General features: G+C 43.2%; 1 protein-coding gene across 3 annotated transcripts; it reads right to left on the bottom strand.

Annotated features, from left to right (window-relative positions):
- On the bottom strand, window positions 1–25,756 carry PRPF18 (pre-mRNA processing factor 18). Of its 3 annotated transcripts, none has more exons than XM_038741219.1 (11): window positions 25,682–25,756; window positions 18,442–18,519; window positions 18,296–18,322; window positions 15,180–15,284; window positions 12,874–12,987; window positions 11,128–11,274; window positions 10,273–10,341; window positions 9,275–9,415; window positions 9,053–9,124; window positions 7,354–7,509; window positions 1–564 (listed from the first exon to the last, which is right to left on the bottom strand). In XM_038741219.1, exons 1-11 carry the CDS (start codon window positions 25,745–25,747, stop codon window positions 484–486), a joined length of 1,056 nt encoding a protein of 351 aa, XP_038597147.1. In that variant the 5' UTR covers window positions 25,748–25,756; the 3' UTR covers window positions 1–483. The 3 variants fall into 3 exon arrangements, with proteins under 3 accessions (XP_038597147.1, XP_038597148.1, XP_038597149.1); XM_038741221.1 differs by lacking the exon at window positions 1–564 and adding an exon at window positions 6,854–6,924; XM_038741220.1 differs by lacking the exon at window positions 18,296–18,322 and having other exon boundaries at window positions 331–564.
- Between the last annotated feature and the right edge of the window lie 434 nt (window positions 25,757–26,190).

Below are 26,190 nucleotides of genomic sequence, written 5' to 3' on the forward strand. Positions count from 1 at the left end.
TTTCAAACACAGTTTCACCCAATACAGTCTGTATTTTCAATTGACATCTTTCCTATGATGCCACATTAAAGACAACATGAAGGTTATATTTTTACAGAAATAATTACAATCCAACCTCAAATGCTTCCTTCTAATCATCTACTCACAACTTCCACATCAACGGGAATGAGTCCAATGAAAACCCTTAAGTGACTGTTGCAAGCCATCTACAGTGTAGGTAAATAATCTTTAGTTCCTGATTTCATGACTATTTAAAATGAAAACAAGGCCCCAAACTACTGTTCATTATAGGATCTGATTGAAGAAAAAAACCTATTCAGTTCTGAAAACAAATGTAATGAAGTATAGAAATTGGAGGCCAGAAAAAAACCCCAACTTTCTGATGCCCCCTCTTGTTCCTGGTCAGGATTCCAAGTAGTCCATGGCCCATGTGTCTGGTTTTGGAGAACAGTTATTTACATTCTGAATGTACATAAAGAGAGCTCATAGTGCATTGTATTCCACACATTTTGATGGGTCAGTTGAAAAGTGTTTCTGGCAAATGGTCATTAACCTCTTCAACCCCTACAAAGTTAAAAAAGAGACAGAGAGAGAGAGAGAGAGAGAACAAGAAAGAAAAAAAAGTTAAACAATCAAGCCAAAATTAAAGACAAGAATCCAAACACCATGAAATGGCATTTTCCTGATCTGGAACAAAAGCGTCTTTCATGAAATACAAGCTGCCACTGGACTAAGACAGATGTGTAGAACTCAAAAAGCAACGCTCAGCACTTAAGTTCTTACCTGAAAGGCTTAAATTTTCCCCCCAATTTTTAAAAGTCACTACCAACCCAGTTGTTCCCTCCTGAGCTCAAAAGTAATCATTCTTTGGGAGCATTTTTAAGCAGTGGAGGGTTGAGGTATGTGGTGCTGTGTTAACTACTTTATGTCCCAAAGGTTAGCTGGATCAAAAAACATCCTTAAAACTTCTAGAATTTAAAGAACTGTGGAACTCCCTCACTCAAAGTGAAAGACTTCTGAAACACTTTCTTAATTTCCTATACTGCTTTTCCTTGCTAGGCGTCTATATACACTGATCAACCAAGATATATGTAAATATGTATCGTGTGTGTGTGTGTGTGTGTGTGTGTGTGTGTGTGTGTATGTATTGATACATACACATGATATATTTTAAGATATTAAGATATATAGTATCTCATGATAAAAACCTGTTTTCAAATATTTTACTTTACAGTTCTGTCTCAATTCTAAGAATGGCCAGATTTGATTTAGGGGGATCCCAAGGAATTTCTATTTTGTTTCCAATTGTCTTCTAACATCTCCTAAGAGAGAGGTTTTTCCATGGAGCACAATGGCCGAAAAGGGAATTTGGCACAATTCATTTGACTCAAATCCTCATTCTCCACTATTCTTTCTGCAAACTACTTGAGGAGAGAGCATATGTCCTTCCTAGAATCCAGCTTCCCCTACAGTGAAACCTTAATCCTATGTTTACAGAACTCAATCGGTAGTCATGGAGAGGAGAGTGCTATCACTAACTTGGCATCCTTAGACCCCTGAAGGAATAGGTATGAAGAAAGACGAGAAGCCAGGAAAGAGAAGCCCACTGTTGGGTACGGACCGTCTCTATACGTTGCCAACTTGTACTTCCCAAGCGCTTAGTACAGTGCTCTGCACACAGTAAGCGCTCAATAAATACGACAATGAATGAATGAATGAATGAACTCCCATATGAAACGACAGCTTTAGACAGCAGCAAATACGGCAAAAGCATTATTACGCACCAATGGTATTTACTGAGTGTTTACTGTGTGCAGAGCACTGTACTATGCACTTGGGAGAGTACAACAGCACTGTAGTAGACCCGTTCCCTGCCCACGACATGCTTACAGTCTAGAGTAAAAAAGAAATAATGTAATTTAAATCAGCTGGGGGTGAAGCTCTCTATTAGGAAATAGAGTCCTGAAGGGCTTGTTCTCTTTAGGAAGAATACAGGATCAATTAACAGTGTTTACTGAGCACTTACTAGGGGTAGAGTACTGTGCTAAGCACTTGGAGAGTACACTGCAATACAGCTGATAGACAGGATCCCTGCCCTCAAGAAACGTACAATCTAGGGGGGTTGGCTTACACTATTAAAACATTTCACAGTTTGAAAATCTGTCCCCAAATCACTTAGGTTGGGGACTGCTACTGTTAACTACATGCTACTGAACATTTCAGGCAAATTGGAATTACCCCAGAAAGGTAATCAGCTCAGTGAATGCTATAGGTAGTTTCTTCAAAATACCAAGTAAACTCAGTGATTTTTAGCACAGGCTAAGAATGTAATACAAGCCCAGATCATTGGCTTGAATCTTCCAATGCTTCAGTCTAACTTGAAAGATACGGTATTTCACCAATCAAGTTGCTTCAAATTCTACATAAGGTACCAATCAATAATATCAATCAGTGGTATTTATTGAGTGCTTACTATGTGCAGAGCACTGTACTAAGCACTTGGGAGAGTACAGAATTAGCAGAATTAGCAGACATGCTCTCCGCCCATAACAAACTTACATATTATACCAGGAACACAGATTTCTGGCATCATTAAAAAATTTCATGGAGTGAAACTCTGGAGGAATCTTCTGGGTAAAAATGCCTACATATTGCCTTTTTTGGCCAATGAAGATGACTTTTTTTAAGGTTTTTGAAGTGTTCACTATTCATTCATTCAATTGTGTTTATTGAGCACTTACTGTGTGCAGAGCACTGTTCACTATGTGCCAGGCACTGTGCTAAGGGGTAGATACATGATAATCACGCTGGACACAGTTCCTGACCCACATGGGACTCACTAAGTCAGAGCGAGACAAGTATTGAATCCATTCTGCACATGAGGTACCTACGGCAAAAAGATGTTAAGTGACTTGCCGAAGGTCACACAAAAGACAGGTGGCAGAGCTGGGATGAGAACTCAATTCCTCTGACTCCCAAGCCTGGGCTCTTTCATTCATTTATTCATTCAATCGTATTTATTGAGCGCTTACTGTGTGCAGAGAACTGTACTAAGCACTTGGAAAGTACAATTTGGGAACAAATTTCCACTAGGCCATGCTGCTTCCCAGAAATACATGAAATTCTAGGTATTAGGACACTGTCATCTTTAATTTCTACTTAAATAGTGAGAGAGGGAGAGAGAAAGGAAGAGGGAGAGAGGGAGTAGTTGCAGTATCCTGGATCACTAGTCATAAAGATACTTATACCTCAAATAATGTGGTGGGCTGAGGGTGCGTGTGCACGTGCGCACACACGCACACGCGCGCGCGCGCGCACACACACACACTCCATCATTCACTGTATTCCCATTTCCCCTTTCCTCCAACTGTTAACTGAGGAGCCTACATCTTTTGACAGGAGTCCCCCATTTTCCCAGTTTATCCCGGCTAGTGTTTTATCTATCACCACTAATCTTCCGATGTTCTTTCACTGAGGTAACACTAGCTAAGGGATGGAAGCAAAGCAAAGTTTAAGGACCAGTCTTCAATAATGTATGTGCCCCCGCTCCTTGGCACAGGAGGACATTGAAAGGGAGACGGCTTACCCTTTGACGGGACATAATGCTTACTTTTGGAGGTGTGGATCTTAAGGGGAGTAAGACACTGACTGCCAACATGCACGCAATGCCAGGTACTAGTGAGAATACCATCCTTAACATCTAAGAGCTAAAAAGGAAATCACCTGGGTGTAGCTGTTTACCTGACTTTGGACGTGACTTTAAGGAACAAAGTCAATACATGATGTTCAACTAATCATTTGCCTCTCGGATTTGTCAGAACAGGCCCATGGAAGATTCAACCCCTAAAACCTACATCTCCTCTAGGCACAAATTATAGGATTCCCCAGAGTGAGCTGCAGGGAATATTTCAGCCCTGAACGCTGCTAATATCAAATTCTTCTGCCCTGACCTCGATTTAAATGAGCCAATCCAGCTTTTTGGGGGATGAAACAGCCATTTGAGAAACTTCCCTGGGTGCTGAGCCTCCTGGGGAGAAGGTAGGTACAGGTATTTCCACACAGCTGCTAAAGCAAAATCTCCAGAACCATATGTAATGCCAGAGCACATTCTGGAAAATTTTTACTTCCATTTACAAGAAAATCGATAGCCTGGGACACAGGAAATCCCGGTCCCAGTTTGGATTATTCAATGGAAAGCCGCCCCCATCTTCTGCAGGTGAACATGCTTCTATTCCAATAGTTAATCACTTCCCAGAAGGAAGCAGTGAACAAATAAGCAGTATGTGGTCATTAAAATGCCCAAGGCAAGAAGCAATTAAAGCCAGGAGAAGCAAAAATGGCCAACTTCATTCCAGCGGCTCCAAGAATATCTTCAGGGGGTGGGGGAACTGTGTGGGCTGATCAATGCTGCTGTTCAGTGGATCCCTGTGATACAGCAGCGGGCTCATAGACCATAACTTTGTGAAAAGTTTCAGAAGAAGCTGAGGGCCCTCTGGGGCTCTACAGACCAGCTGCTCTCTTCCTTTTTCAGTCCTCACTCGGACCCTAGAAATCAGCCAGGGGAAGGAATCTGGCTGGGGGCTCAGTGAAAAAGGTCACCCACCCTCCCTGCTTGGCTTTATGCTTCCTATTTCTCTTTCTTCTGGCTCCGAGGCCTCAAGCCCCAAAGCCCCTGGGAACCTGGTGATCGGAGAGCCGGTTTCTTCAGGCCCCAGGGCCCCTACTCTGTAATGGAGCTTAACTGAACTCACGTATGATCCCCAGTGTGTTCTTTTAGGATCTGGGGGGCTGAGCCCTCACCTCATTTCTGATTGTGACACACAGTCAGAGCATCAAGTTAACAGCGGACGGCACGTACAGAAACGATGGCTAGAGCCTTCTGCGTAGATGGGAGAGCCTTGTCACAAATGACTTGAACAACTTAAAATCTGAGAATGGCAGAAGACAGGACTTGGCAGAAGGTAGAATTAGGCAGGAGTTTCTTTCTCCTCCTCTCCACCTGCACTCTCCCAAATGTCCAATGAAGCAAGAAATGGCCAATAAGTGGGGCATGGGGGGGGAGGGGGGTCGGAAGAAGTGAGTGGCCCAGGTGATACTCATTCTTAAATCACCCGGTGTGATGCTCTGGACACAGTTACTGAGTGCTTAGTCTGTGAGGAGCACTGTGAAAAGTGCTTAGAAGAGTTACAGTGGAGTTGGTAAATACTGTTACTGCTGCTACTACTACTACAGGGGCTGCTGTACTCTAGAAATATTGGCTCTGCTCAAAATTCTCATCTAGACATTTTGGCCAAGAAAACTTTGTTGGCTGCAAGAACAAAGCACCTAAAAATCTCACCCTCCATTTAAAACTAGCACTAGATTTGTACCAAGAATGGCTTCCTTCCAGCTACAGCCATCAGAAATCCCTCTTAGTGAGGTTACATTTTTGAAGGGAAAGAACACGCGGATCGATTTCTGCCCAGGGTTTACACATTTGCGAGATTAAAACAGCCTCTCTCAAAAACAGCAGAATTGTCTCATTGAATTTGTTCTCAATACATCTTATACTTTACCAAGACTATTTAATCACTCTAATCAAGCCCATCTGATCACTATAGTCAATTCTCAATTATCCCCGTAAATGGAGGGGAAAAGTCCCAAGAATAATATAAAAGAGGGGAGGAGCTTTAGCTCTCGGGGTATTATTAATAACTGTGACTAATACTAAGTAAGACTGGGCAAAGCACTGTATTAATAAACACCAGGATTATTACAAGGACATCAATTAGAATACAGAACCTGGTTGAGCCCATCAGCTAAAATGTTCAGGCCCGGTCAGAACCACTTTGGCTGAGTTATCACTGTGACTACGAGGGCATCTGCCATTGTCCTCGTACTTCCCAGGAGGAACCGTCCCCTCAGCCTGAAAGTGGGATGTCCACCTTGACCCTGCCATCCAGAAGCCTGCTCTGCTTGTGCAAAATGAAATGAGCCTCGCCAAAGGGGTCTGGAGAGATATATGCCAGGGAGGCTGAAATGTGGGAGTGAGGCAAGGCCTAATACAAAGAGCATGGGTTGGGAGTCAGGAAACCTGGCTTCTAATCCTGGCTCTGCCACTTGCCTTTTGTGTGACCTTGGGCAAGTCACTTCACTGCTTTGTGCCTCGTTTTCCCCAACTGTAAAATGGGGATTCAATGCCTGTTTTCCCTCCCCCGTAGACAGCGAGCCCTATGTGGGACAGGGACGGTGCCTGGCCTGGATTATCTTGTATCTACCCCAGTGCTTGGTACAGTTCTTGGTACATAGAAGCCACTTAACAAATACCACAAATATTATTATCATTATTAAAACACTCACCACAGTCAGCATATAAAGTGGAAAATCTGGGAGGGGGAGAAGAGACAGTGGGCTACCCAAAAGAGTGAGCTGAACTCAAGTCACTACAGAAAAGAGGGTGAGAAGAAATGCTGGAAGGAGGCAATGAAACAAAACCTCAAATGTTGTGGCAAAGTAGGCAGTTGGAAGCCAGGCAGAAGCCAGGGCAGGGTGGCAGGGAAGAATCAGACAGCAGGTGACACACACAACACAGACTTCAAGAAGAATATATCAACAAAAGGAAAAAAAGAAAACTGTGCCAGGCGCGAAAAAAGTGCAGCAGTCTAGCAAGGGTCTGCACTGTAAACAGTGCAGATGTGCTCATCAGTCACCCACTCATCAGCCACACCTGCATTCCCTGAGGAAATTGAGAGTGGACCACTAAGATTTTCTAGACAACTTTCCAGAAGCATGGAAAATCAAGTTTTCCTTAACGAAAACATGCCATTTGTCCTGGGAAGTTAAAAAAAAACAAACACATTTTTTAGAGTTCACCTAAGTTTAATAAAAAAAAGATTAATACCTCAGAGGACAAAGTTATGGGATGAGATGGCTTGAACAGCTGTGCTGCAATGCAATTTTGAGGTTCAATTTGGTCATTTTGCAAAACTCACGAAAACTTCAGTCTCATAAATAATGAAAAGGGGATGCAATATATTCTTTCCCCAAGTGGCTCAAACTACTTTTTATAAAGTGGGACTTTTAAGACATTTATTACATTTATACTATGCTTATTTAAAATTAATTTGAATGATTTCTTTTTAATGTTAGATCAACACCCAATGCTATATGCCCCAAAGACTATGTCAATTGAAAAAAGATGGGGAGGAAGAAAAGAACTCTATGGGATAATACTTGGAAAAAGCAACATTTATGACATAACCCATATTTTCTACATGTGGCAGCATTTCTCTTGCATCTCTGAACCTCACATATTTTAAAAGATCTCAGCCTCAAACACAAAATCGTATCCCTCAATCCAGTTCAGCCTCCTACCTGAATATATTTCCGTTGCGTCTCATCATTGAGAACATGGGCGACGTGCTTGGAAAAAATCTTTTCCCGGCCAGTTCTAGCATGGATACCAACCATGGTGACCCCTATGGGCCAGGGAGCATTTCCAATGGCCATCTGAAGATAGGCATCGTTAGCCTGCACAGAGTTCCAGAAGAGATGAGAATGTTATAAATCATTGTGAGGACACTTTCAACCTCACACCAATTTAAACAGATGCTCTCAAAGCCCCATGTCTTCCCAGAACAAGGAGAAAACATTATTTTTCCCAAATTCGCAGACCAAGTAAGGGAATGAGGGACTTTGCCATGACTGCAAATTTCAGTGGAAAAAATAAAACCTGTGTTTGCATTTTTAAACCGATTATCTCTCTGATGGTCTTTGTGGGTGTGGAACTAGGGCTAATTGAATGTACTGATTAGACTCCCTCTCAAGTGCCCTGAAGCCCCTCTCTTCAAACAGAGGTTGTTCATGGAGAAAGAATCCGATTAGGGGTCTGTAACCCAACCTGTAGCTGTAACTGTTCCCTGGATGGAATTTCGACTGAAAACTGTGGGTGTTCTGTGGGCAGGAACCCGAACAGATGTGTAAACAAAGATCAAAGCTGAGCTCCAGAGTAAAATTTCTGGAGGATGAATTAGCTTCCCTTTGGACTCTCAAACCCCCTCTTTTAAAACAACAGAGATATGTATATTTTTCTACACAGTTATATATATTTTTAAGAAGAGGAGACAGAAATCAATTCTTTCTGTAACCCAAGCTAAGTGACTGTGGGAAAATCATCAGTGACAGCAAGTGTGTCTTAAAAAAGACCCTGACAGTCTTGGGAAAGCAGGTCCAACCAAGCCCCTAAATTAGCTTGCATTATAAGTACCTTATCAAACACCTGGGGGACAGAGCTATACAGCTGACAAATGCACATAAACTGGCTCCACCTGGGCACACTGGAAGGGAATCACCTAGAGAAGTAGTTTACCTTTTCCATTTGAAGTTAAAACACATTTAGTGGGACTTAACAGATATGTTCAATAAGATAGAAGGGAATAGGTGCCTCTTGACAGCTCAGCGTTTTACCGCAAGTCCTTACATGAGCAATTTCAACTTTGAAAATCAACTGATGGGAAATGTCAACAAACAGTTTCGCCAAACGTCCACACAAACCTGCCTAAATGGGCTACTACATTTCCCTTTTTATTTTTTAAGTTCACTCACATTGTCACCATATCTTTGAAAACTAGCAACAGGGAAAAGGGGAGAGACATTTGGTGGGAAAAGGTCAAGTTTACACAAAATAAAAACTATTATTATTATTATAATCAAAGGTTAAATTGTGCCCCAAGTGAAAATGAGCAAGAATGACATGCCTTAACTCCAAAGGACACCCATGGCCTTTAACAAACAACAAACACTTCAAGTTCTCAGACTTTAAGAATCTTGACACAAACTACCCTCATTCTCTGAAAGACACAGCAGGAACTCAGCTCTGATCTGAAATCCAAGAATCAGAACCAAATTCAGAAGAATGAACAATTCCCTACCATCCTTGTACCTGATGTGAGACAGTTATTTTATATCTTTTTGGCTCCCAGACACTTTCCCTGAGGAATTCCAACTAACAGGAATTGCTTTGGTGCATGCTTTCAAACAACATCCAGGTTCCAATACGCGTCATGAAACGTACCTTCACATATTCCCTTTGTAACATGAATTTAATGATGTCTGTTATTGATTCTTTGATGTCTGCAGGAAGAGTCTGGAAAGTTAACAGATAATTTTGTAAATTAAAAATAAATCCCCACCTTTTGCCAGGGGGTGGGGGAGGAGGGACTGAATAGGTTCTGGAACAGAAAAGATCCTGTACGGCTTTAGTAAGTAAGGAACGGTACATTTCCAGATTCCTCACCCTTTTCCGTAGTTTTCTGAAGAGTGGTCTCAGATAAGATTCAGTCTGCTTTTGGGTGGCACTGTTTAGTTTGCCCTGCACACTCCGTTTTACATAATCTTCTCTGGCATTCAAATCCTTGGCCCAAACTCCGAGAAGAAACTGCAGAGAAGGGGAGAGTTAGATCATATCACCACCTAGTGGTTTCATACCACGAGGGCTTATAGATGAAAGGTTGTAAAAATAATAATTGTGCTATTAAGTGCTTACTATGCGCCAAGCACTATTAACCGCCGGGGTAGATACAAAATACTATTATTTCAGCGACAAAGAGTTTAACAGATATTGTTGGTGAAAGAGGTTTCCTCTTGATAAGTGACTAAGGGCTCTATCTTTATGTTATTTCTAATATACAAGGCATCTGAGCTTACTCGGCAAACTTCCTCACATTTTGGCACTTCAAGAATCATTATACACCTACCTAATTACCGTGACTATTTCGTTGAGGTTTCCTAGGAGGTGTCTCGCTTGGTCTTTTACAACTTGTTATTGTAAAATTTGTTAATTGGGCACTTGAAAGGCAAGAAAAATGTGGACTTTTACAGTCCCTTACAACAGGATTAAGTTCATTATACTGTATACTGTTTATGAGCAAACTGAGGCATCGAGAAGTCAAGTCAGTTGCCCAAGATCATACAACAGGCAAGTGGCATAGCCAAGTTTAGAAGACAAGTCCTCTGACTCCAAGGCCCAGACTAATTCCACTAAGATAGGCTGCTTTCCATATTTTGTTTACTTTTTTCCCCAGCCCTTAGCACAGTGCTTTGCACACACCAGGTGCTTAATACTATTACAAGTACTACTACTAGCACAGCACTCTATACATAATAGGTGTTCAATAAATGCTAATGACTGACAATCTCTTTGGTCTAGAGCCTAACCGTTCCATAGACTTTATACTCTGGATTGTCCAAAGATGGGACACCCAAGAGTCAGTCATCTTTTATAAACTATATTACCTTGAGGAATTTTGTTATGATGTCCATGTCTTTATGATCATCACCTTTTCCTAAAGACTCTCCTAGTGCCTGAGGATTTAAAAAAAAAAGAAAAAATGGCCTTTTATTTTCAGTCACTGCCAAAAATAATGAAGTATAAATTGTGGATAGCAGAGGCACTTTCATTTTATATACCCGATACCGTTCTAGTTTTCTTCCGATAGCTGATGAAATGTTTGGACAAGTAGAAAAGAAAACTTCTTGTCCCCTAAACTTACAACAAAATCAACTGGAAAAAGAAGTCAAACAAAAACAATTTATTTCAGGACTCGGATCGATTCAGTCAAATTCTGTGATGGGTGGAAACGGAGGATTAGTCATTTCAACTGCCATGTCATCATTACACACTGCAAGATTCACAAGGGGTTACTACAGCTAAATTAAAATCCTATCTTATACTTGATTACTCCATTAGTTGCCTTAACTTGCTCTCAATTCACAACCCCACCAGTCCCTCAGCACTTAAGTATATATATACATATCTATAATATACAGATTCATATTAATGTCTGTCTCACCTCTAGACAGTAAGTTCATTGTGGGAAGAGACTGTGTGTTACACTGTACTCTCCCAAACGCTTAGTGCAGTAATCTGCACGCAGTAAGCGCTCAATAAGTATGACTGACTGATACGTCTAAGAACTGGAAAATCATTACAGGATTAAAAGCAAGGCCCCTTTCCTTTGACAACCAAGACTTTTGCTTCTATTATGTGCTCCCTAAGCATCTGATACAGTGCTCTACAGAAAGACCCTGGGGATGGAGCTTCCAGGATGATGTGATTTACTGACACCAGACTGCTTTTATCAAGATTACCTCTAACTCTTCAATGGTGGTGTTTTCCTCATGGACTTTCAAGTCATTCTGTGAGTCTTCCTCCCCTGGCTCCTGACCACCCACAATTTCATTGAGGTACTGTTGGTCAATCTTATCCAAAGCTGCCTTTAAATCATTCCTCAAACCCTGGGAAAGGAAAGAAAACAGCTATAATAATGCTAAAAGGTTCACCGCCGGACAGGTTAAACATTAATTTTTATTTTTTCCCAGAGTTTATTATATAATCAACTCTGGTACATTCCATTCTCCTACAATGTGGGGGTTATATTGTTGAAGAACCCCTGGTTATAGAATCATCTCTTCCAACATCGCAGTCTACCGCAGCTAAATGCACACTGTGGGAGGAATGTTCCCTAATTCCCTAATGAAGTTCCATCCAAAAAGCGGAGTGAAAAATTCATTTTGGAAAAACTGAGCGATTTCTCTCCACAAAGCCAGAGTTGGAGCCTGAAACACTAAGTGAGGGCCTGAAGGATAGTTAAATAAGAATCCAATTGGTTTCAATGGCTAACATCACTAATCCCAAGGAAGTTTTAATTGCATATCTGGATTAGGATGGATTTTCCATGGGTCAAAAGGAGGGTCACACTCTGTAGGGAGGTGGGTTGGAAACCTAAATCAGAGCAAAGATGAATTACAAGTTATCCTCTGATTCAATGTTTAAGACAGTCTGAGGAGACTTTGCTGTCACAGCCCAGGTCTACTTTGTACTCTTCACATTCCTTGCCTCTTTTCACATTTATTTCCCACCGACACTGCTCTTCTACAAAACGGGCCTAGCTTGGTTCCAGTCTTCCGGGCTCAGCTCTGGGCTGCCAGGACGGCGCGGCAGAGTCAAATCTGAGGGTGAGCTCTGGTTCCATTTCACAATCTATCACCTAAACTCCCCAAAGCAGAAGAGGACCTGAGCTCCACGACAAGCATCTAGGAACGTGACGACCTGGTGCTCTTCTGCCAATATTCACACCTCCACTCTGACACTGCCTGGGAGTCAGAGAACCTGGTTCCTAATCCTGACTCTGCCACTTGCCTCCTGGGAAACCATGAGGAAGTCTTTTTTTAAAATGGCGATTCGATCCCCGTGCTCCTTCCCACCTTAGATTTTGAGCCCCATGGACTCACAGGGACATGGGGGTTGGGTCTGACCTAGTTATCTTCTATCTACCCCAACACTTATCACAGTGCTTGGCACAAAGTAAGCCCTTAAATAATAATAATATTGATGGCATTTATTAAGCGCTTACTATGTGCAAAGCACTGTACTAAGCGCTGGGGAGGTTACAAGGTGATCAAATACCACAATTATGATTACTATTCTTTTTATTAGAGGACCTGGAAGTCGTCGGTTTGCTTCATAGTCCTGCTTACCAGCAGTGACCAGGCTTTGCTCAAGAGACTAGTGAAAAAAGTGGCCCACATCCCTCCTCTGCCATTTTCCTCGATGACTGAATAACCTTATTTCCCTGCCGACGAGGGGTTGCTTTTCAAATGTAAATGCTATTTCCAAACGAACTAGAAAGGCTAATCAGTGCCTGTGATTTAAGAGGGAGCACATTAAAAAGCACCTAAGGGTTACACACGCTGGACCACAAACCATTCTTCCTATTCCAGTTTTGCAGCATTTTAGATCCTTTCACTGCTCTAAAAACCAATTTCTTAAAACCAAAATTACAAGTGTATTAAGCAGAACATTATCATTTACTTTGTTTTTGTTTCTCAGCTTACCTTGTTAACCTCCGGTGTCAGAATTTCTATCTTCCTCAAGCGCTGAAATGCATCGTAATCGGTTTCTCCGAACAATCTGACAGGTTCTCCTCTTTCTCTCAACCTTCTAATCACCTGCAAAAAGTAAACAAATCCAGTGAAGTGCTTAAGTGACATTGTGAAAGAGCAAAACTTTCAAGTCAAAGCAACCGATTTTTCTTTGCTTTACAATGGAAGTCCAGCGGGGACGCGGCTTTGCTCTAAATGAAGCATCTCCCAAATCACCACTGGTGAACTCAACAAGGCAGACCCAGCATCACTGAGCTCACCTATATCTTGAAGTTATTTGGCGGTTGGCCATGCGGAACAAGATACATTTTTACTCACAGTCCGATGTGTTCCATCCTAATGGAGCACTCTTGGCTGCCATGGCGAAGTTTTGAGTTCGACTCTAGCCAGGCAGCAAGGCAGGAGCAGGGGGAAAGGAAGTGAAAAGCAGCATTGGGCCCACTTGGGTTGGCTGAGACACCTCACCGGTCCTAAAATTCCCCTGCTTTCCCTGTTGCAGGCACGGGGTCGGAGGAGAAAGTTGTTCCTTCCTCCTTCCTCCTCCCCGGGTCTGGGAAATGGGTTTGCCAGCTCCGCCAACACGCTGACTGGGGAATAGAGCACGGGTCGGGGACTCAGACAGTCGTGGATTTAAACCCCGGCCCTGGCACTTGTCTGCTGTGTGACCTTGGGCATGTCATTTCACTTCTCTGTGCCTCAGTGACCTCATCTGTAAAACGGGAATTGAGACTATGAGCCCCATGTGGGACAGGGAACCGTGTCTGGCCTGATCAGCTTGTATCTACCACAGCGCTTAGTGCAGTGCCTGGCACATAATAGATGCTTAAATATCATTAAAAAAAACCCATTCCCACACCACTCACCTTGTTTAGGGCTGGCAGGGCTCAAGATGACCTCCCTGACAAGAATGAGACAAGACAAAAGGGCCGGACACTTCAGCTAATGGCAGGTGGAGCCCAAAGCTCAGCTGATCAAAACGCCCACCTGGTTCACAGGATACTGGTAGCTAGGTCTTCCATCCCTATGAACGGATCCTTATTTGCCCGCTCTTTTCCCTGTCAACCACTCTCCCACTAAGGCACAGATTGCAACAAGGAAGCAGCCCTCCCCACAGCACCTGTATATATGCTTGTACAGATTTATCACTATATTTTACTTGTACATATTTACTATTCTATTTATTTTATTTTGTTAATATGTTTTGTTTTGTTGTCTGTCTCCCCCTTCTAGACTGTGAGCCTGCTGTTGGGTAGGGACTGTCTCTATATGTTGCCAACTTGTACTTCCCAAGTGCTTAGTACAGTGCTCTGCACACAGTAAGCACTCAATACGATTGAATAAATGAAAGATGGGCAGGGGGGCAGCCCGCTGCCAAAGGCAAACCAAGGTTTTCTTTCACGCCGGACCCGTTTCCGGCCAAAAGGATCCCCAGCCGCCCCCCCGAATGCCAAAACTGAGCCGTGGTGCATTTCCCAACAGGCAATTAGGTGCCTTTGCAGTTGCCACAGTCTTTGGCGGCCAAGGTGGCCAGCAAATTTTCAGGGTTCCTGCTGGGCCCAGCCGTGTTGTGGAAGTCCCTCGATAGTTCTCCAGCCAAAAACCTTTCCCAAGGATGGCCCGGCTTTGGCGGCTCACCTGGGACTGCTGTTTCCCAGAGCTGTGCCTTTGTCGCAGGGAAAATGACAAGGTGAAAAAAAAACTTCATAGAAGGCAATGTTGTGGGAGTAGGGGGATTTAGTATTATATTAATGGCTCAGAAAAAAAGCAAAACAAAAAAATACAAAAACTAACCCCATACGATGAGGTGGAAAAGAAAGGAAATCATGGTGGCTAAGCATTTTATTTTAATGGTACTTGTTAAGTGCTGGGGTAGATACAAGACTGTGAGCCCGCTGCTGGGTAGGGACCATCTCCATATGTTGCCAACGTGTACTTCCTAAGCGCTTAGTACAGTGCTCTGCACACAGTAAGCACTCAATACGATTGAATGAATGAATGAAAGATAATCGGTTTTAGACACAGTCCCTGTCCCACAAAAGGCTCATAACTTTAATCCCCATTTTACAGATGAGGTAACTGATTATCTTGCATCTACCCCAGCGCTTAGTACAGTGTCTGGCACATAGTAAGAGCTTAACAAATACCATATTTAAAAAAAATATGTTTGTCAAGTACGGCAGAAAGTTGTAGTGCCTCCAACACACATGTCTGGAACAAGAGATTTATGTAAATTATTGTAAACACACAGGTCATCTTACCTCCTGTCTAGAAAGAGTCATGGGTAATTTTTCTTCTGCCAGTTCGAGTTCTAATACTGGATTGGATGATGTTAATGGCTTTTGTTCTTCTTCTTTTGGCAGCACCTATGCAGAGGTTAAAAAAAAAATCAGGAAAGATGAAGGCCAGTTTACAACAATAATACTCTGTAGTATTTTATATCATTTTACATTTTCATGGAAATGAAAACATTCTTACATAAATATTTGAGGTTTCTCTCAATGCTCCTCTAAAGGGAGGAGAAGAGTAAAAGAAATGTACATGCTTCAGCTTAAAAAGCTATACAGGTACAAACTGAAAAAATCACAAAGGTAGTCAGGATTCACAACTCATACGTGATCCATGACTGGCTTCCAAAATCAAAAAAAATGTAAAAACGTCTTAAACTTGGACACACTGAACAGAATTTATTTTCCTCTTTTTTTTTTTGCATTTTCACACTGCAAGCAAAGTTTAACTAGATTAAAATTATTTCCTTTTGGAACAGACACTGAAAAATTAATACTGCTACTTAAAAATAAGTGTTGGAGAATCTATGCAATCACTTGAAAAAAAAACCAAACTGGATCTTGCTACCGCCTAATCATCAGCTAATCAATGTCTAATGTGCCACACTTGTGCGGGGTGGAAGAGCAAGAGCAACAGAAATACATGTTCAGGGATTTGAGAAGAAATTCCAAGGACCCTGTATTCACTTTGAAAGACATGGCTAGCCTGTGTTGTTAAACTTTATGTAACAAAATAGATGAACACAGTTTTCAGCTCATTTTAGTTTACGTTTAGATGAGTGCTAATGATCTTGCTTGGAAAACCCGCTTTCAAACTTCAGCAGGCTAAGCCTGAAAGTGCAGAGCAACTAAAAAGGGAGTCCAGTAATATTAACTGAGAAAAGATAAACTTGCTTTTTGATGGAGGGTTGGGGGAGAGAGTGAGGGGACAAGGGAAGGGGAGAGATAAAAACTAAGCAGCCCTAGGTTCATGAAAACTAAATCTCTTTAGGCCACAACTGCGTATCTTTTATAAAGTGTCAGCTCTAGGGAAGAGATCTCAGCCATTCTGTCAGCAGGTCTTAAAAGTCACAAGCAGCATCTTTCCAGTAGTTATTTTGCTTCAGTGCTTTCTCTTGGAGCAAGAAAACCACTTACCCATCACTTAAGACAGTACAGTCTCAGCAAAGCAAAAGCATCTGCCTCTTAAAAACGCAACTGCAATTGTGGGGGTTTTCCTATCTCACCATGAAGCCAAAAAGGAACAAATTTGGGGAGCTAGGAGGCTGCTGAAAAATGTCAAGAAGAACAAACACCCATTAACAGCCCAGCCTGAGGATTGTGTTGGCATTTTAAAAAAATTGATCACATTAAGGCTAAAGGAGATCAAAACACTGATGCTGGAAATTTTTGCCACACTGAGTTTTCAAAAACTCCTACCAGAAATAGGATCCCGTTCTAGCAAAACGACTTGTTCAATGATTGGGCTAGGTTGATAATAAGATTCCTCTTCTCTAGTTCTCAGGTTATCTTCGCCCTTCATGCATCCTCAAGTAAACACAGTGACACACCTTCACGCCTGCTACACTTTGCACAGAAACACCCCCACCAACATCTCTTCCTAGTTTATGTAGCAGGGGCAGGGGCACCAGAACTGAGGAAGATGGGGTCTACAGAAAGAGGGAGTCTGAGGGGAGGGGCAGGTCAAGTCACACAACTTCTCTGTTACCTCATCTGTAAAATGGGGATGAAGACTGTGAATCCCATGTGGGACAGGGACTAGGCCAACCAGATTTGCTTGTATCCATTCCAGCTCTTAGTACAGTACCTACCACGTATTAAGGGCTTAACAAATACCAAAATTATCATTATTATGATTATTACTCTCCCAGGGGTTTAATACAGTGGTCTGCACATAGTAAGCACTCAGTAAATAATACTGATTGATTGATGGGTTGCTACTTGGGTTTACAGAGGCAGTGCTGCTTGAATGCATAAGCCTAATTGTTAAAATTTGGGGCAAGCAACTCCAAAGCGTGCTGAGGAACCCAGACTGCCTTTCAAAAAAATCCCTAAAATGTTAGTGCTAGTTAGATGCCTTCTCCCCAATACACTAATAAACTAGGCTAGGTGCAGATACATATTGTGACTATTTCACCTGCTTCCAGTCGAAACATTTAGCATACTTCTTTCCCAATTAAACAATGATGCAAAGGCCTGGTTTCCTAGAAATCTCATCAAACTACTAGCTGCAAAATGATGTGCATTTTTAGGTCAATGTCTGGGGAACTAAAAAACCCTGCATTCTATCTAATGTTCAAGAAGACTCAGATTTTTTCAACAAATGCTTTCTTCCTTTAACAGGAATAGTGCTGGCGGGATCAGATTCAACCTTATATTTTCTAAAACAATTTCAGCCTGACCCCTCTACTCCATAACCTTTACCCCTCCCAATAAAAACCTAACATGTTGTCAACAAAATAAAATTTAGGGATAATTTGTTTCATGCTGCTAGGAGATATAAAAGCTTCCAGATAACTCACTTGTTTCAAAAATGCCCAGAGTTTAACATTACATTTCCTATCCAAAGAACTAAGTAGTTTTTGAAATGTTTTGCCTTATTAAATAAAAGCAGACAAATTCTGGGTAGCACTATTATTCATGATAGACCCTTTATGGGAAAACAGATTTATTATAATTATTATTAACAGTAATAATTATAATAATTGTAGTATTTGTCATTACCTATTCAAATTCAAAAATAGGATTCAGGGCTTTGAAAAGCATCTGTTTAATAATAAGGAAAAAGCGGGGCTGAAACCATTGGCATGTTCTCAAAGGTAACAGTCTGAATATTTTCCTTTATGTGTGCTTTATTTTTTTTGGTTTAATTTCAGAATGGTGGAGATGAGGATGGGGCGGTATCAGATCCAGTGGCCATGTCTACAGAAAAAAAAAGCACAAAAAGAAAAATCCAAGCTTTGACCTCAAGCCATTTCATGCTGTCCACAATAAAAGCCAAACCATAACATAATGTTCATTGCCAAATATCATGCATGTCTTTCCTGCATTTTAAAAAAAGGGCTTTTCAAAAAAGTAAAAACTCATACCTCTTCAGTTGGCTTCTCATTTACAGGCTAATGTATAACATTGACAAATTGAACAGAGAACACAGTTTATTGTCATTTGAACAATATTAGCGAAACTTAGAAATACACATCGTAACACACATATTAGTTAAAGTGGTGATCTGTACCTTGTAGCCGCATCTTTCAAAATATGCCTCCTCTTCCTTTCTGGCTAACTCACTGCGTTTGAAATATTTTTTACTTTCCTAGAAAAGAAAAGGAAACAGCTTCAAGAGAGAAGACATGAGCACTGTCCTCAAATACGACTGAATGAAGATCCCCATTTGCAGACGAGGGAACTGAGGCCCAGAGAAGTGAAGTGACATACCCAAGGTCACACAGCAGACACGTGGCAGAGTCTGGACTCGAACTCCTAACTCCTAGGCCTGTGTTCTTTCGAACAGGCCACACTGCTTCTCACCTCTTCCCGGACCCCTGCTGTCCTATATGGGGGAACGGCTGGTAAGCTGCCTCCACACAGCCACGGAATCGGTTTGGGGCTGGGGACCACGCTTTGGCAGCCCTGTGCACCCCTGACCGACTGAACTCCCACCCCTAGCATGTTCTGCATGCACCGGGCCACGTATAAAGGCCGCTGCTGGGTCTCCTCGGCCCCTCTTCTCCTCCGGAGCCAAGTGAGACATCCAGTGACCACAGCCTCAATGCCCCGCGTGCCCTTGCCACCCCTGCCCAACCATGGCCAGATGAGCTCCAACTGCCGCTCCCGGCCTGCTGCAGCATGAGGCCGCGTACCACCTCGGGGACAAGAGTGGCCATGGAAGCTGCTTCTCGGGCTTATGGGTAAGCGGTGGATTCTAATTCACGAGCAGACTGAAATTCGGCTTCTCTAATCACAGCTCCTGACTTTTGTTTTTATTTTGTGTATTTGTCCTTGGCCCTTTGCTACTTTTGCGTTTTACTGTGTCACTGTTCCCGATGTATCTGCCTCTGGCCTTCTCCTCCACCTTATTCATGGATCGTGAGCCCCTCAAGAGACGGAGTCCGTGTCTTATTCCCATTTGTATACTCTTTCTCAGCACTTAGTACAGTGTCTGCATGGAGTAGACACTAAATACTAGTACTATTGAGGAAGCAAGCTAGCTGTGGTTCTGCAAATGAACATTTGGGCAAGTAGGACTTTCATTCAACAAGCTCTGTTTTCAAATGTGGGAACCAATACAAAAAAGAGGGAATGTTTTTTATACCATCTATTGCTATCTCTACCAGGAAAAGTTACCTTTACCTCCCACAGAAAGCAACTCCCCAAAAATAGCAAGACAGGAGAAGTGCTCTGTGGACTACTACAGGATTCATGAGTGTTTTAGGTCTGATTTAATTTCAGGCACCAACTAGTTTCTGGAAACATCTGAAACTACAAATCAACAATCCTGTAAGCTGCTTTTACATAGATTTTGTCTCATTTGTGATTTAATTCCAAAGTTCGGGAAAAAAACAACCCTATAAAAATCTCCTTTAGTCTTCATTCTAAGTCAAACAGCTCTGGTTACAGTTTTGAGAGACCTAAACTGACAGACTTAATTAGCTTTCTTTCATTTTACCGATTTAAATAGTTCATTTTCTAACTGAATCCCAAACACAATTAAGCTTGGGAATTAAATTCCTAACGGCTGCTCAGGCATTATCTTGCTACATAAAGAGGAAATATAAAAGTAGTTGGGATACATTTTATGAGAACAAATTAACCATCAGTTTAATTTCTTTGGGATCCCCGAACATTTATGTATGTATCTTTAAATTATATATCATAAATTACTTATTTATATTAATGTCTGCCTCCCCCTCTAGACTGTAAGCTCGTTGCAGGCAGGGAACGTGTATGCTAACTCTCTTGCATTGCACTCCCCCAAGTGCTTAGCACAGTGCTCTGCACCTAGTAAGCACTCCATACGTACCACTGATTGTCACTGATTGTTTCATCCTACAGTAACAGAGCACCTTCCATTCTGCTGCATTTTAGCAACAAACTGAGATAAAGCTAAGAGAGGAACGGCTCCTCTTTTTAACAAAGTGGATTCATTTTCCTACACATTCATTTTCCTACACTGATTTGCAAAGACTGGGGTCCCCTTGTGCCCCTGCCAATTCGTAACTTCTGGGTCACGGAAACAGAGGTGTTCATGAGAACAGGTTCCTTCTTGCCGCCACCTAAAAGACCTGCCTGAACTAAAATAAACAAACTTCTACAATATCCAACAGTTGGTTCTTGACAATCTTCATTTAGTTAACAGAGCAACTCTTTTCCTTTTGTCATTATTAACCTATTCATCTTTAAATTCAAAGGGTCACAACATCGCTAAAAGAGTCCCTGAGATTCATTCATTCAACCGTGTTTATTGAGCGCTTACTGTGTGCACAGCACTGTACTAAGCGCTTGGAAAGTACAATTCGGCAATGAAGAGAGTCAATCCCTGCCCAACAACGGGCTCAGTCTAGAAGTCCTAGAAGATTCACCCCGTAATTGAACATTCACTCAGAGTTTACAGACCAAATGACACACTAGACTCTTGTCAGGGTAGCAAAATTAACACCAGTACCCAGGGGCAATATAACTCACCCCCACCCCAGGCTCTACCTAGGGAGAAATGACACATTATCTGCATAATGGCTGTATGTTTTTAAAACGGGGGTCTACCAACACCTAGGAGTCGCATTTACCACTGAAACAAGACTGAAGGTCAGTACTAGAATGGTCCCCGAGGTCCGGCGGCCCCTGGGGTGCTGCTGCACGGTGACGGCGGGCGGCTGGACCGGCAGCAGCCCCGTGACAATGACATCCCGAGCCACCCCTTGACAGAGCCCTGCATTACCCGGAGATCGTTGGGAAGCCTTTGCGAGGAGCGGGGTGACAGGCGGTTCTGAGGAAAGGCCTGGCTCTATGCTCTATCACCAGAGGAAAAACCTACAGAGGCCAGTCCAAAGCTTCCCAACACAGGCAAGTGTAAACTTTCATTCTGCACCGTCAGTAACTCAACTAGCACATGGAAAAGGCTTTCGCTCGATCAATGGTCTTTACTGAGCATCAAACTTGGTGCTTGGGAGGGAAAAATTCAACAGAGTTGGAAGACACGATCCCTGCCCGCAAAGAGAACATGCAGAATGAAATGCATTTCCAATATTTGGGGTGGACAGAAAGTTAGGAATGAGGTAAGAGTAACTTGTAACTGTTAGAATCACCAAGGGCTGGGGAGAGAGGTGATAGTCTTATGACAGGGGTCACAGCATTTGAGCTCATTGTGGGCAGGGAATATATCTGCTAACTGTTGTGTTGAGCTCTCCCAAGCTCAATAAAGTAAATGCTCAATAAATCTGACTGACTGACTGTAACCTCCTCCAGGGTAGGGCCGAGCCTACCACTCCTATCGAATGGTTGCGGACTCTTCGTTTAACGCTCTGCTCACAGTACCTGCTTGAAAAACACTGCTGCAGATACCCCTGTGCTGCCCCTTCTACTGCTGACTTTCTGCATCTCCTGACGTGCCTGGATAAACTGAGGCTCTGAGAACATTGAGATGTTGAGCAGTGAAGTATTAATGCAGCATTAACGGGCTGAATCGTATTTAATTTTTACTATTTCCAGTCATTTAGGTTCTGCCCAGTGAAGAGTGGCAGCCCCTCGCTGCAGGTACTCCATTTTTGGGAAGCGATTCCTCTTTGCCAGCTTCTCCCTTACTTATAATACTCTGGGACCTCGGGGAAGTCACTCCCTGGGCCTCAGTTTCCTCCTCTGTAAAATGGGGATTGAGACTATGAGCCTCACATGGCACAGGGACCGCGGCCAACCCGATTTGCTTGTATCCACCCAGAGCTTAGTAAAGTGCCTCACACATAGTAAGCGCTTAACAGATACCACAATTATTCTTATTCTAACCCCGGCTCTGCCACTTGTCTGCAATGTAACCTCGGGTAAATCACTTCCCTTCTCTGTGCCTCAGTTTCCTCCTCTGTAAAATGGGGATTGAGACTGCGAACCCCGGTAAAACCGGGACCGCGTCCAATCCGATTCGCTGTCATCCACCTCAGCGCTTAGTACAGTGCCTGGAACATCATAATAACAACAACCACGGTATTTGTTAAGCGCTTACTACGTGCCAAGCACTATTCTAAGCGCTGGGGTAGATACGGGATAATCAGGTTGTCACACGTGGGGCTCAGTCTCCATCCCCATTTTACAGATGAGGGAACTGGGGCACAGAGATGTTAAGTGACTTGCCCAAAGTCACACAGCCGACAAGCGGCGTGTCCGGGATTAATAACAATGATGGTATTTGTTAAGCACTTACTATGTGCAAAGCACTGTTCTAAGCGCTGGGGAGATACAAGGTGATCAGGTTGCCCCATGTGGGGCTCACAGTCTTAATCCCCATTTTACAGATGAGGGAACTGAGGCACAGAGAAGTTAAGTGACTTGCCCAAAGTCACACAGCTGACAATTGGCGGTGCCGGGATTTGAACCCGTGCCCTCCGACTCCAAAGCCCGTGCTCTTTCTACTGAGCCACTCGCTTAACAAATGCCAATTATTACAATTGTAACCCCGGCTCCGCCACTTATTCATTCATTCCATCATATTTATTGAGCGCTTACTGTGTGCAGGGCACTGTACTAAGCGCTTGGGAAGTACAAGTTGGCAACATATAGAGACGGTCCCTACCCAACAGCAGGCTCACAGTCTCAGCTGTGTGACCTTGGGCAAGTCACTTAACTTCTCCGGGCCTGCTACCTCATCTGTAAAATGGGGATTAAGACTGTGAGCCCCATGTGGGACAACCTGATGACCTCAATCAATCGTATTTATTGAGCGCTTACTGTGTGCAGAGCACTGTACTAAGCGCTTGGGAAGTACAAATTGGCAACATATAGAGACAATCCCTACCCACCAGTGGGCTCACAGTCTAAAAGGGGGAGACAGAGAACAAAACCAAACATACTAACAAAATAAAATAAATAGAATAGATAGGTACGAGTAAAATAAATAGAGTAATAAATATGTACAAACATATATACATATATACAGGGGGACCTCGTATCTCCCCCAGCGCTTACAACAGTAAACGCTTAACAAATCAATCAATCATATTTACTGAGCGCTTACTGTGTGCAGAGCACTGGACTAAGCGCGTGGGAAGTACAAGTTGGCAACATATAGAGACAGTCCCTACCCACCAGTGGGCTCACAGTCTAAAAGGGGGAGATGGAGAACAAAACCAAACATGCTAACAAAATAAAATAAATAGAATAGATATGTACAAGTAAAATAAATAAATAGAGTAATAAACATGTACAAACATATATACAGGGGGACCTCATTTCTCCCCCAGCGCTTACAACAGTAAACGCTTAACAAATCAATCAATCAATCAATCGTATTTATTAGTACAGTGCTCTGCACACAGTAAGCGCTCAATAAATACGATTGATTGATTGAGCGCTTACTGTGTGCACAGCACTGTACTAAGCGCTTGGGAAGTCCAAGTTGGCAACAAATGGAGACAGTCCCTACCCACCAGTGAGCTCACAGTCTAAAAGGGGGAGACGGAGAACAAAACCAAACATACTAACAAAATAAAATAAATAGAATAGATATGTACAAGTAAAATCAATAAATAAATAGAGTAATAAATATGTACAAACACATACACGTATATACAGGGGGACCTCGTATCTCCCCCAGCGCTTACAACAGTAAATGCTTAACAAATCAATCAATCAATCGTATTTATTAGTACAGTGCTCTGCACACAGTAAGCACTCAATATGATTGATTGATTGATTGATTGAGCGCTTACTGTGTGCAGACCACTGTACTAAGCGCTTGGGAAGTACAAGTTGCCAACACACAGAGACAGTCCCTACCCACCAGTGGGCTCCCAGACTAAAAGGGGGAGACAGAGAACAAAACCAAACATACTAACAAAATAAAATAAACAGAACAGATATGTACAAGTAAAATAAATATAGTAATAAATTCCTACAAACATATATACAGGGGGACCTCGTATCTCCCCCAGCGCTTACAAAAGTAAACGCTTAACAAATCAATCAATCGTATTTATTAGTACAGTGCTCTGCACACAGTAAGCGCTCAATATGATTGATTGATTGATGATTGATTGATTGAGCGCTTACTGTGTGCAGAGCACTGTACTAAGCGCTTGGGAAGTCCAAGTTGGCAACATATAGAGACAGTCCCTACCCACCAGTGGGCTCCCAGTCTAAAAGGGGGAGACGGACAACAAAACCAAACATACTAACAAAATAAAATAAACAGAATAGATATGTACAAGTAAAATAAAGTAATAAATATGTACAAACATATATACAGGGGGACCTCGTATCTCCCCCAGCGCTTACAAAAGTAAACGCTTAACAAATCAATCAATCGTATTTATTACTACAGTGCTCTGCACACAGTAAGCGCTCAATACGATTGATTGTTCGCTGTGTGCAGAGCACTGTACTAAGCGCTTGGCCCTTCAAGGCCCTGCTGAGAGCTCACCTCCTCCAGGAGGCCTTCCCAGACTGAGCCCCTTCCTTCCCCTCCCCCTCGTCCCCCTCTCCATCCCCCCCATCTTACCTCCTTCCCTTCCCCACAGCACCTGTACATATGGATATATGGCTGTACATATTTACTACTCTATTTATTTATTTATTTTGCTTGTACATATCTATCCTATTTATTTTATTTTGTTGGTATGTTTGGTTTTGTTCTCCGTCTCCCCCTTTTAGACTGTGAGCCCACTGGTGGGTAGGGACTGTCTCTCTGTGTTGCCAATTTGTACTTCCCAAGCGCTTAGTCCAGTGCTCTGCACATAGTAAGCGCCCAATAAATACGATTGATGATGATGATGATGATGATGAAGTACAAGTCGGCAACATATCGAGACAGTCCCTACCCACCAGTGGGCTCCCAGTCTAAAAGGGGGAGACGGAGAACAAAACCAAACATACTAACAACACAGAATAGATATGTAATACCACAACCACTAATACCACAACTGTTATGCTCTGTGCCTCAGTTTCCTCCTCTGCAGAATGGGGATGGAGGCCGTGAGCCCCCCCACCCCGGCGCTCAGTACAGTGCCGGGCCAAACGCCGGCGTTAGCAGTCGTAGTAGACCCGGCTCCGCCCCGTGTCTGCTGTGTGACCTTGGGCAAGTCACTTCCCTGAGCCTCAGTTCCCTCATCTGTAAAATGGGGATGAAGACTGCGAGCCCCGTGTGGGCCAACTTGATCTAATTGCATCCCCCCCCCAGCGCTTAGAACAGTGCTCTGCACATAGTAAGCGCTCAACAGACGCCATCGTTATTAGTAGAGGCTTCGGGGCAGGCCGTGGTCGCCGGGGCGGCTCACCGGGAGCAGGTTCTTGTCGAGCAGGAGCTGCCGTTTCCTCACGATCTCGGCCCTGAGGACGTCCATGGCCGCCGTCCCCTGGCAACCGCCACTTCCGGCTCCCCGACGGCCGCCGCCCCCTTCACTTCCGCCGGAAGTGCGACGCGCGCGACGATAGCCGCGCCTCCCCCCCCCGGCAACGGCACGAGCCCCGCCTGGAAACGGCGCCTCCGCCCTCTGCCGCCCCCTAGCGGCCACGCCGCCCCGCGCAGCGGGGCCTCCTCCACCCGAACGGGCAGGATCGGGAGAAAAAGCAAAGTGGCCCTCAATCAATCAATCAATCAATCGTATTTATTGAGCGCTTACTGTGTGCAGAGCACTGGACTAAGCGCTTGGGAAGTCCAAGTTGGCAACATACAGAGACCGTCCCTACCCAACAGTGGGCTCATAGTCTAAAAGGGGGAGACAGACAACAAAACATACTACTACTAATAATAATGTCATTTATCAATCAATCAATCAATCAATCA

Source organism: Tachyglossus aculeatus (genome assembly GCF_015852505.1).
Source record: "Tachyglossus aculeatus isolate mTacAcu1 chromosome 12 unlocalized genomic scaffold, mTacAcu1.pri SUPER_6_unloc_1, whole genome shotgun sequence".
NCBI classification, from domain to species: Eukaryota; Metazoa; Chordata; class Mammalia; order Monotremata; family Tachyglossidae; genus Tachyglossus; species Tachyglossus aculeatus.

What these genes read in the sequence shown, in the direction of transcription:
- PRPF18 (XM_038741219.1), bottom strand. Translation starts at nt 25,747, where the DNA reads ATGGACGTCCTCAGGGCCGAGATCGTGAGGAAACGGCAGCTCCTGCTC. An exon ending in TCATAACAAAATTCCTCAAG is followed by an intron (nt 9,416 to 10,272) that starts GTAATATAGTTT and finishes CCTTCTCTGCAG; the next exon opens with TTTCTTCTCGGAGTTTGGGC. An exon ending in TCAGAAAACTACGGAAAAGG is followed by an intron (nt 9,125 to 9,274) that starts GTGAGGAATCTG and finishes TTAACTTTCCAG; the next exon opens with ACTCTTCCTGCAGACATCAA.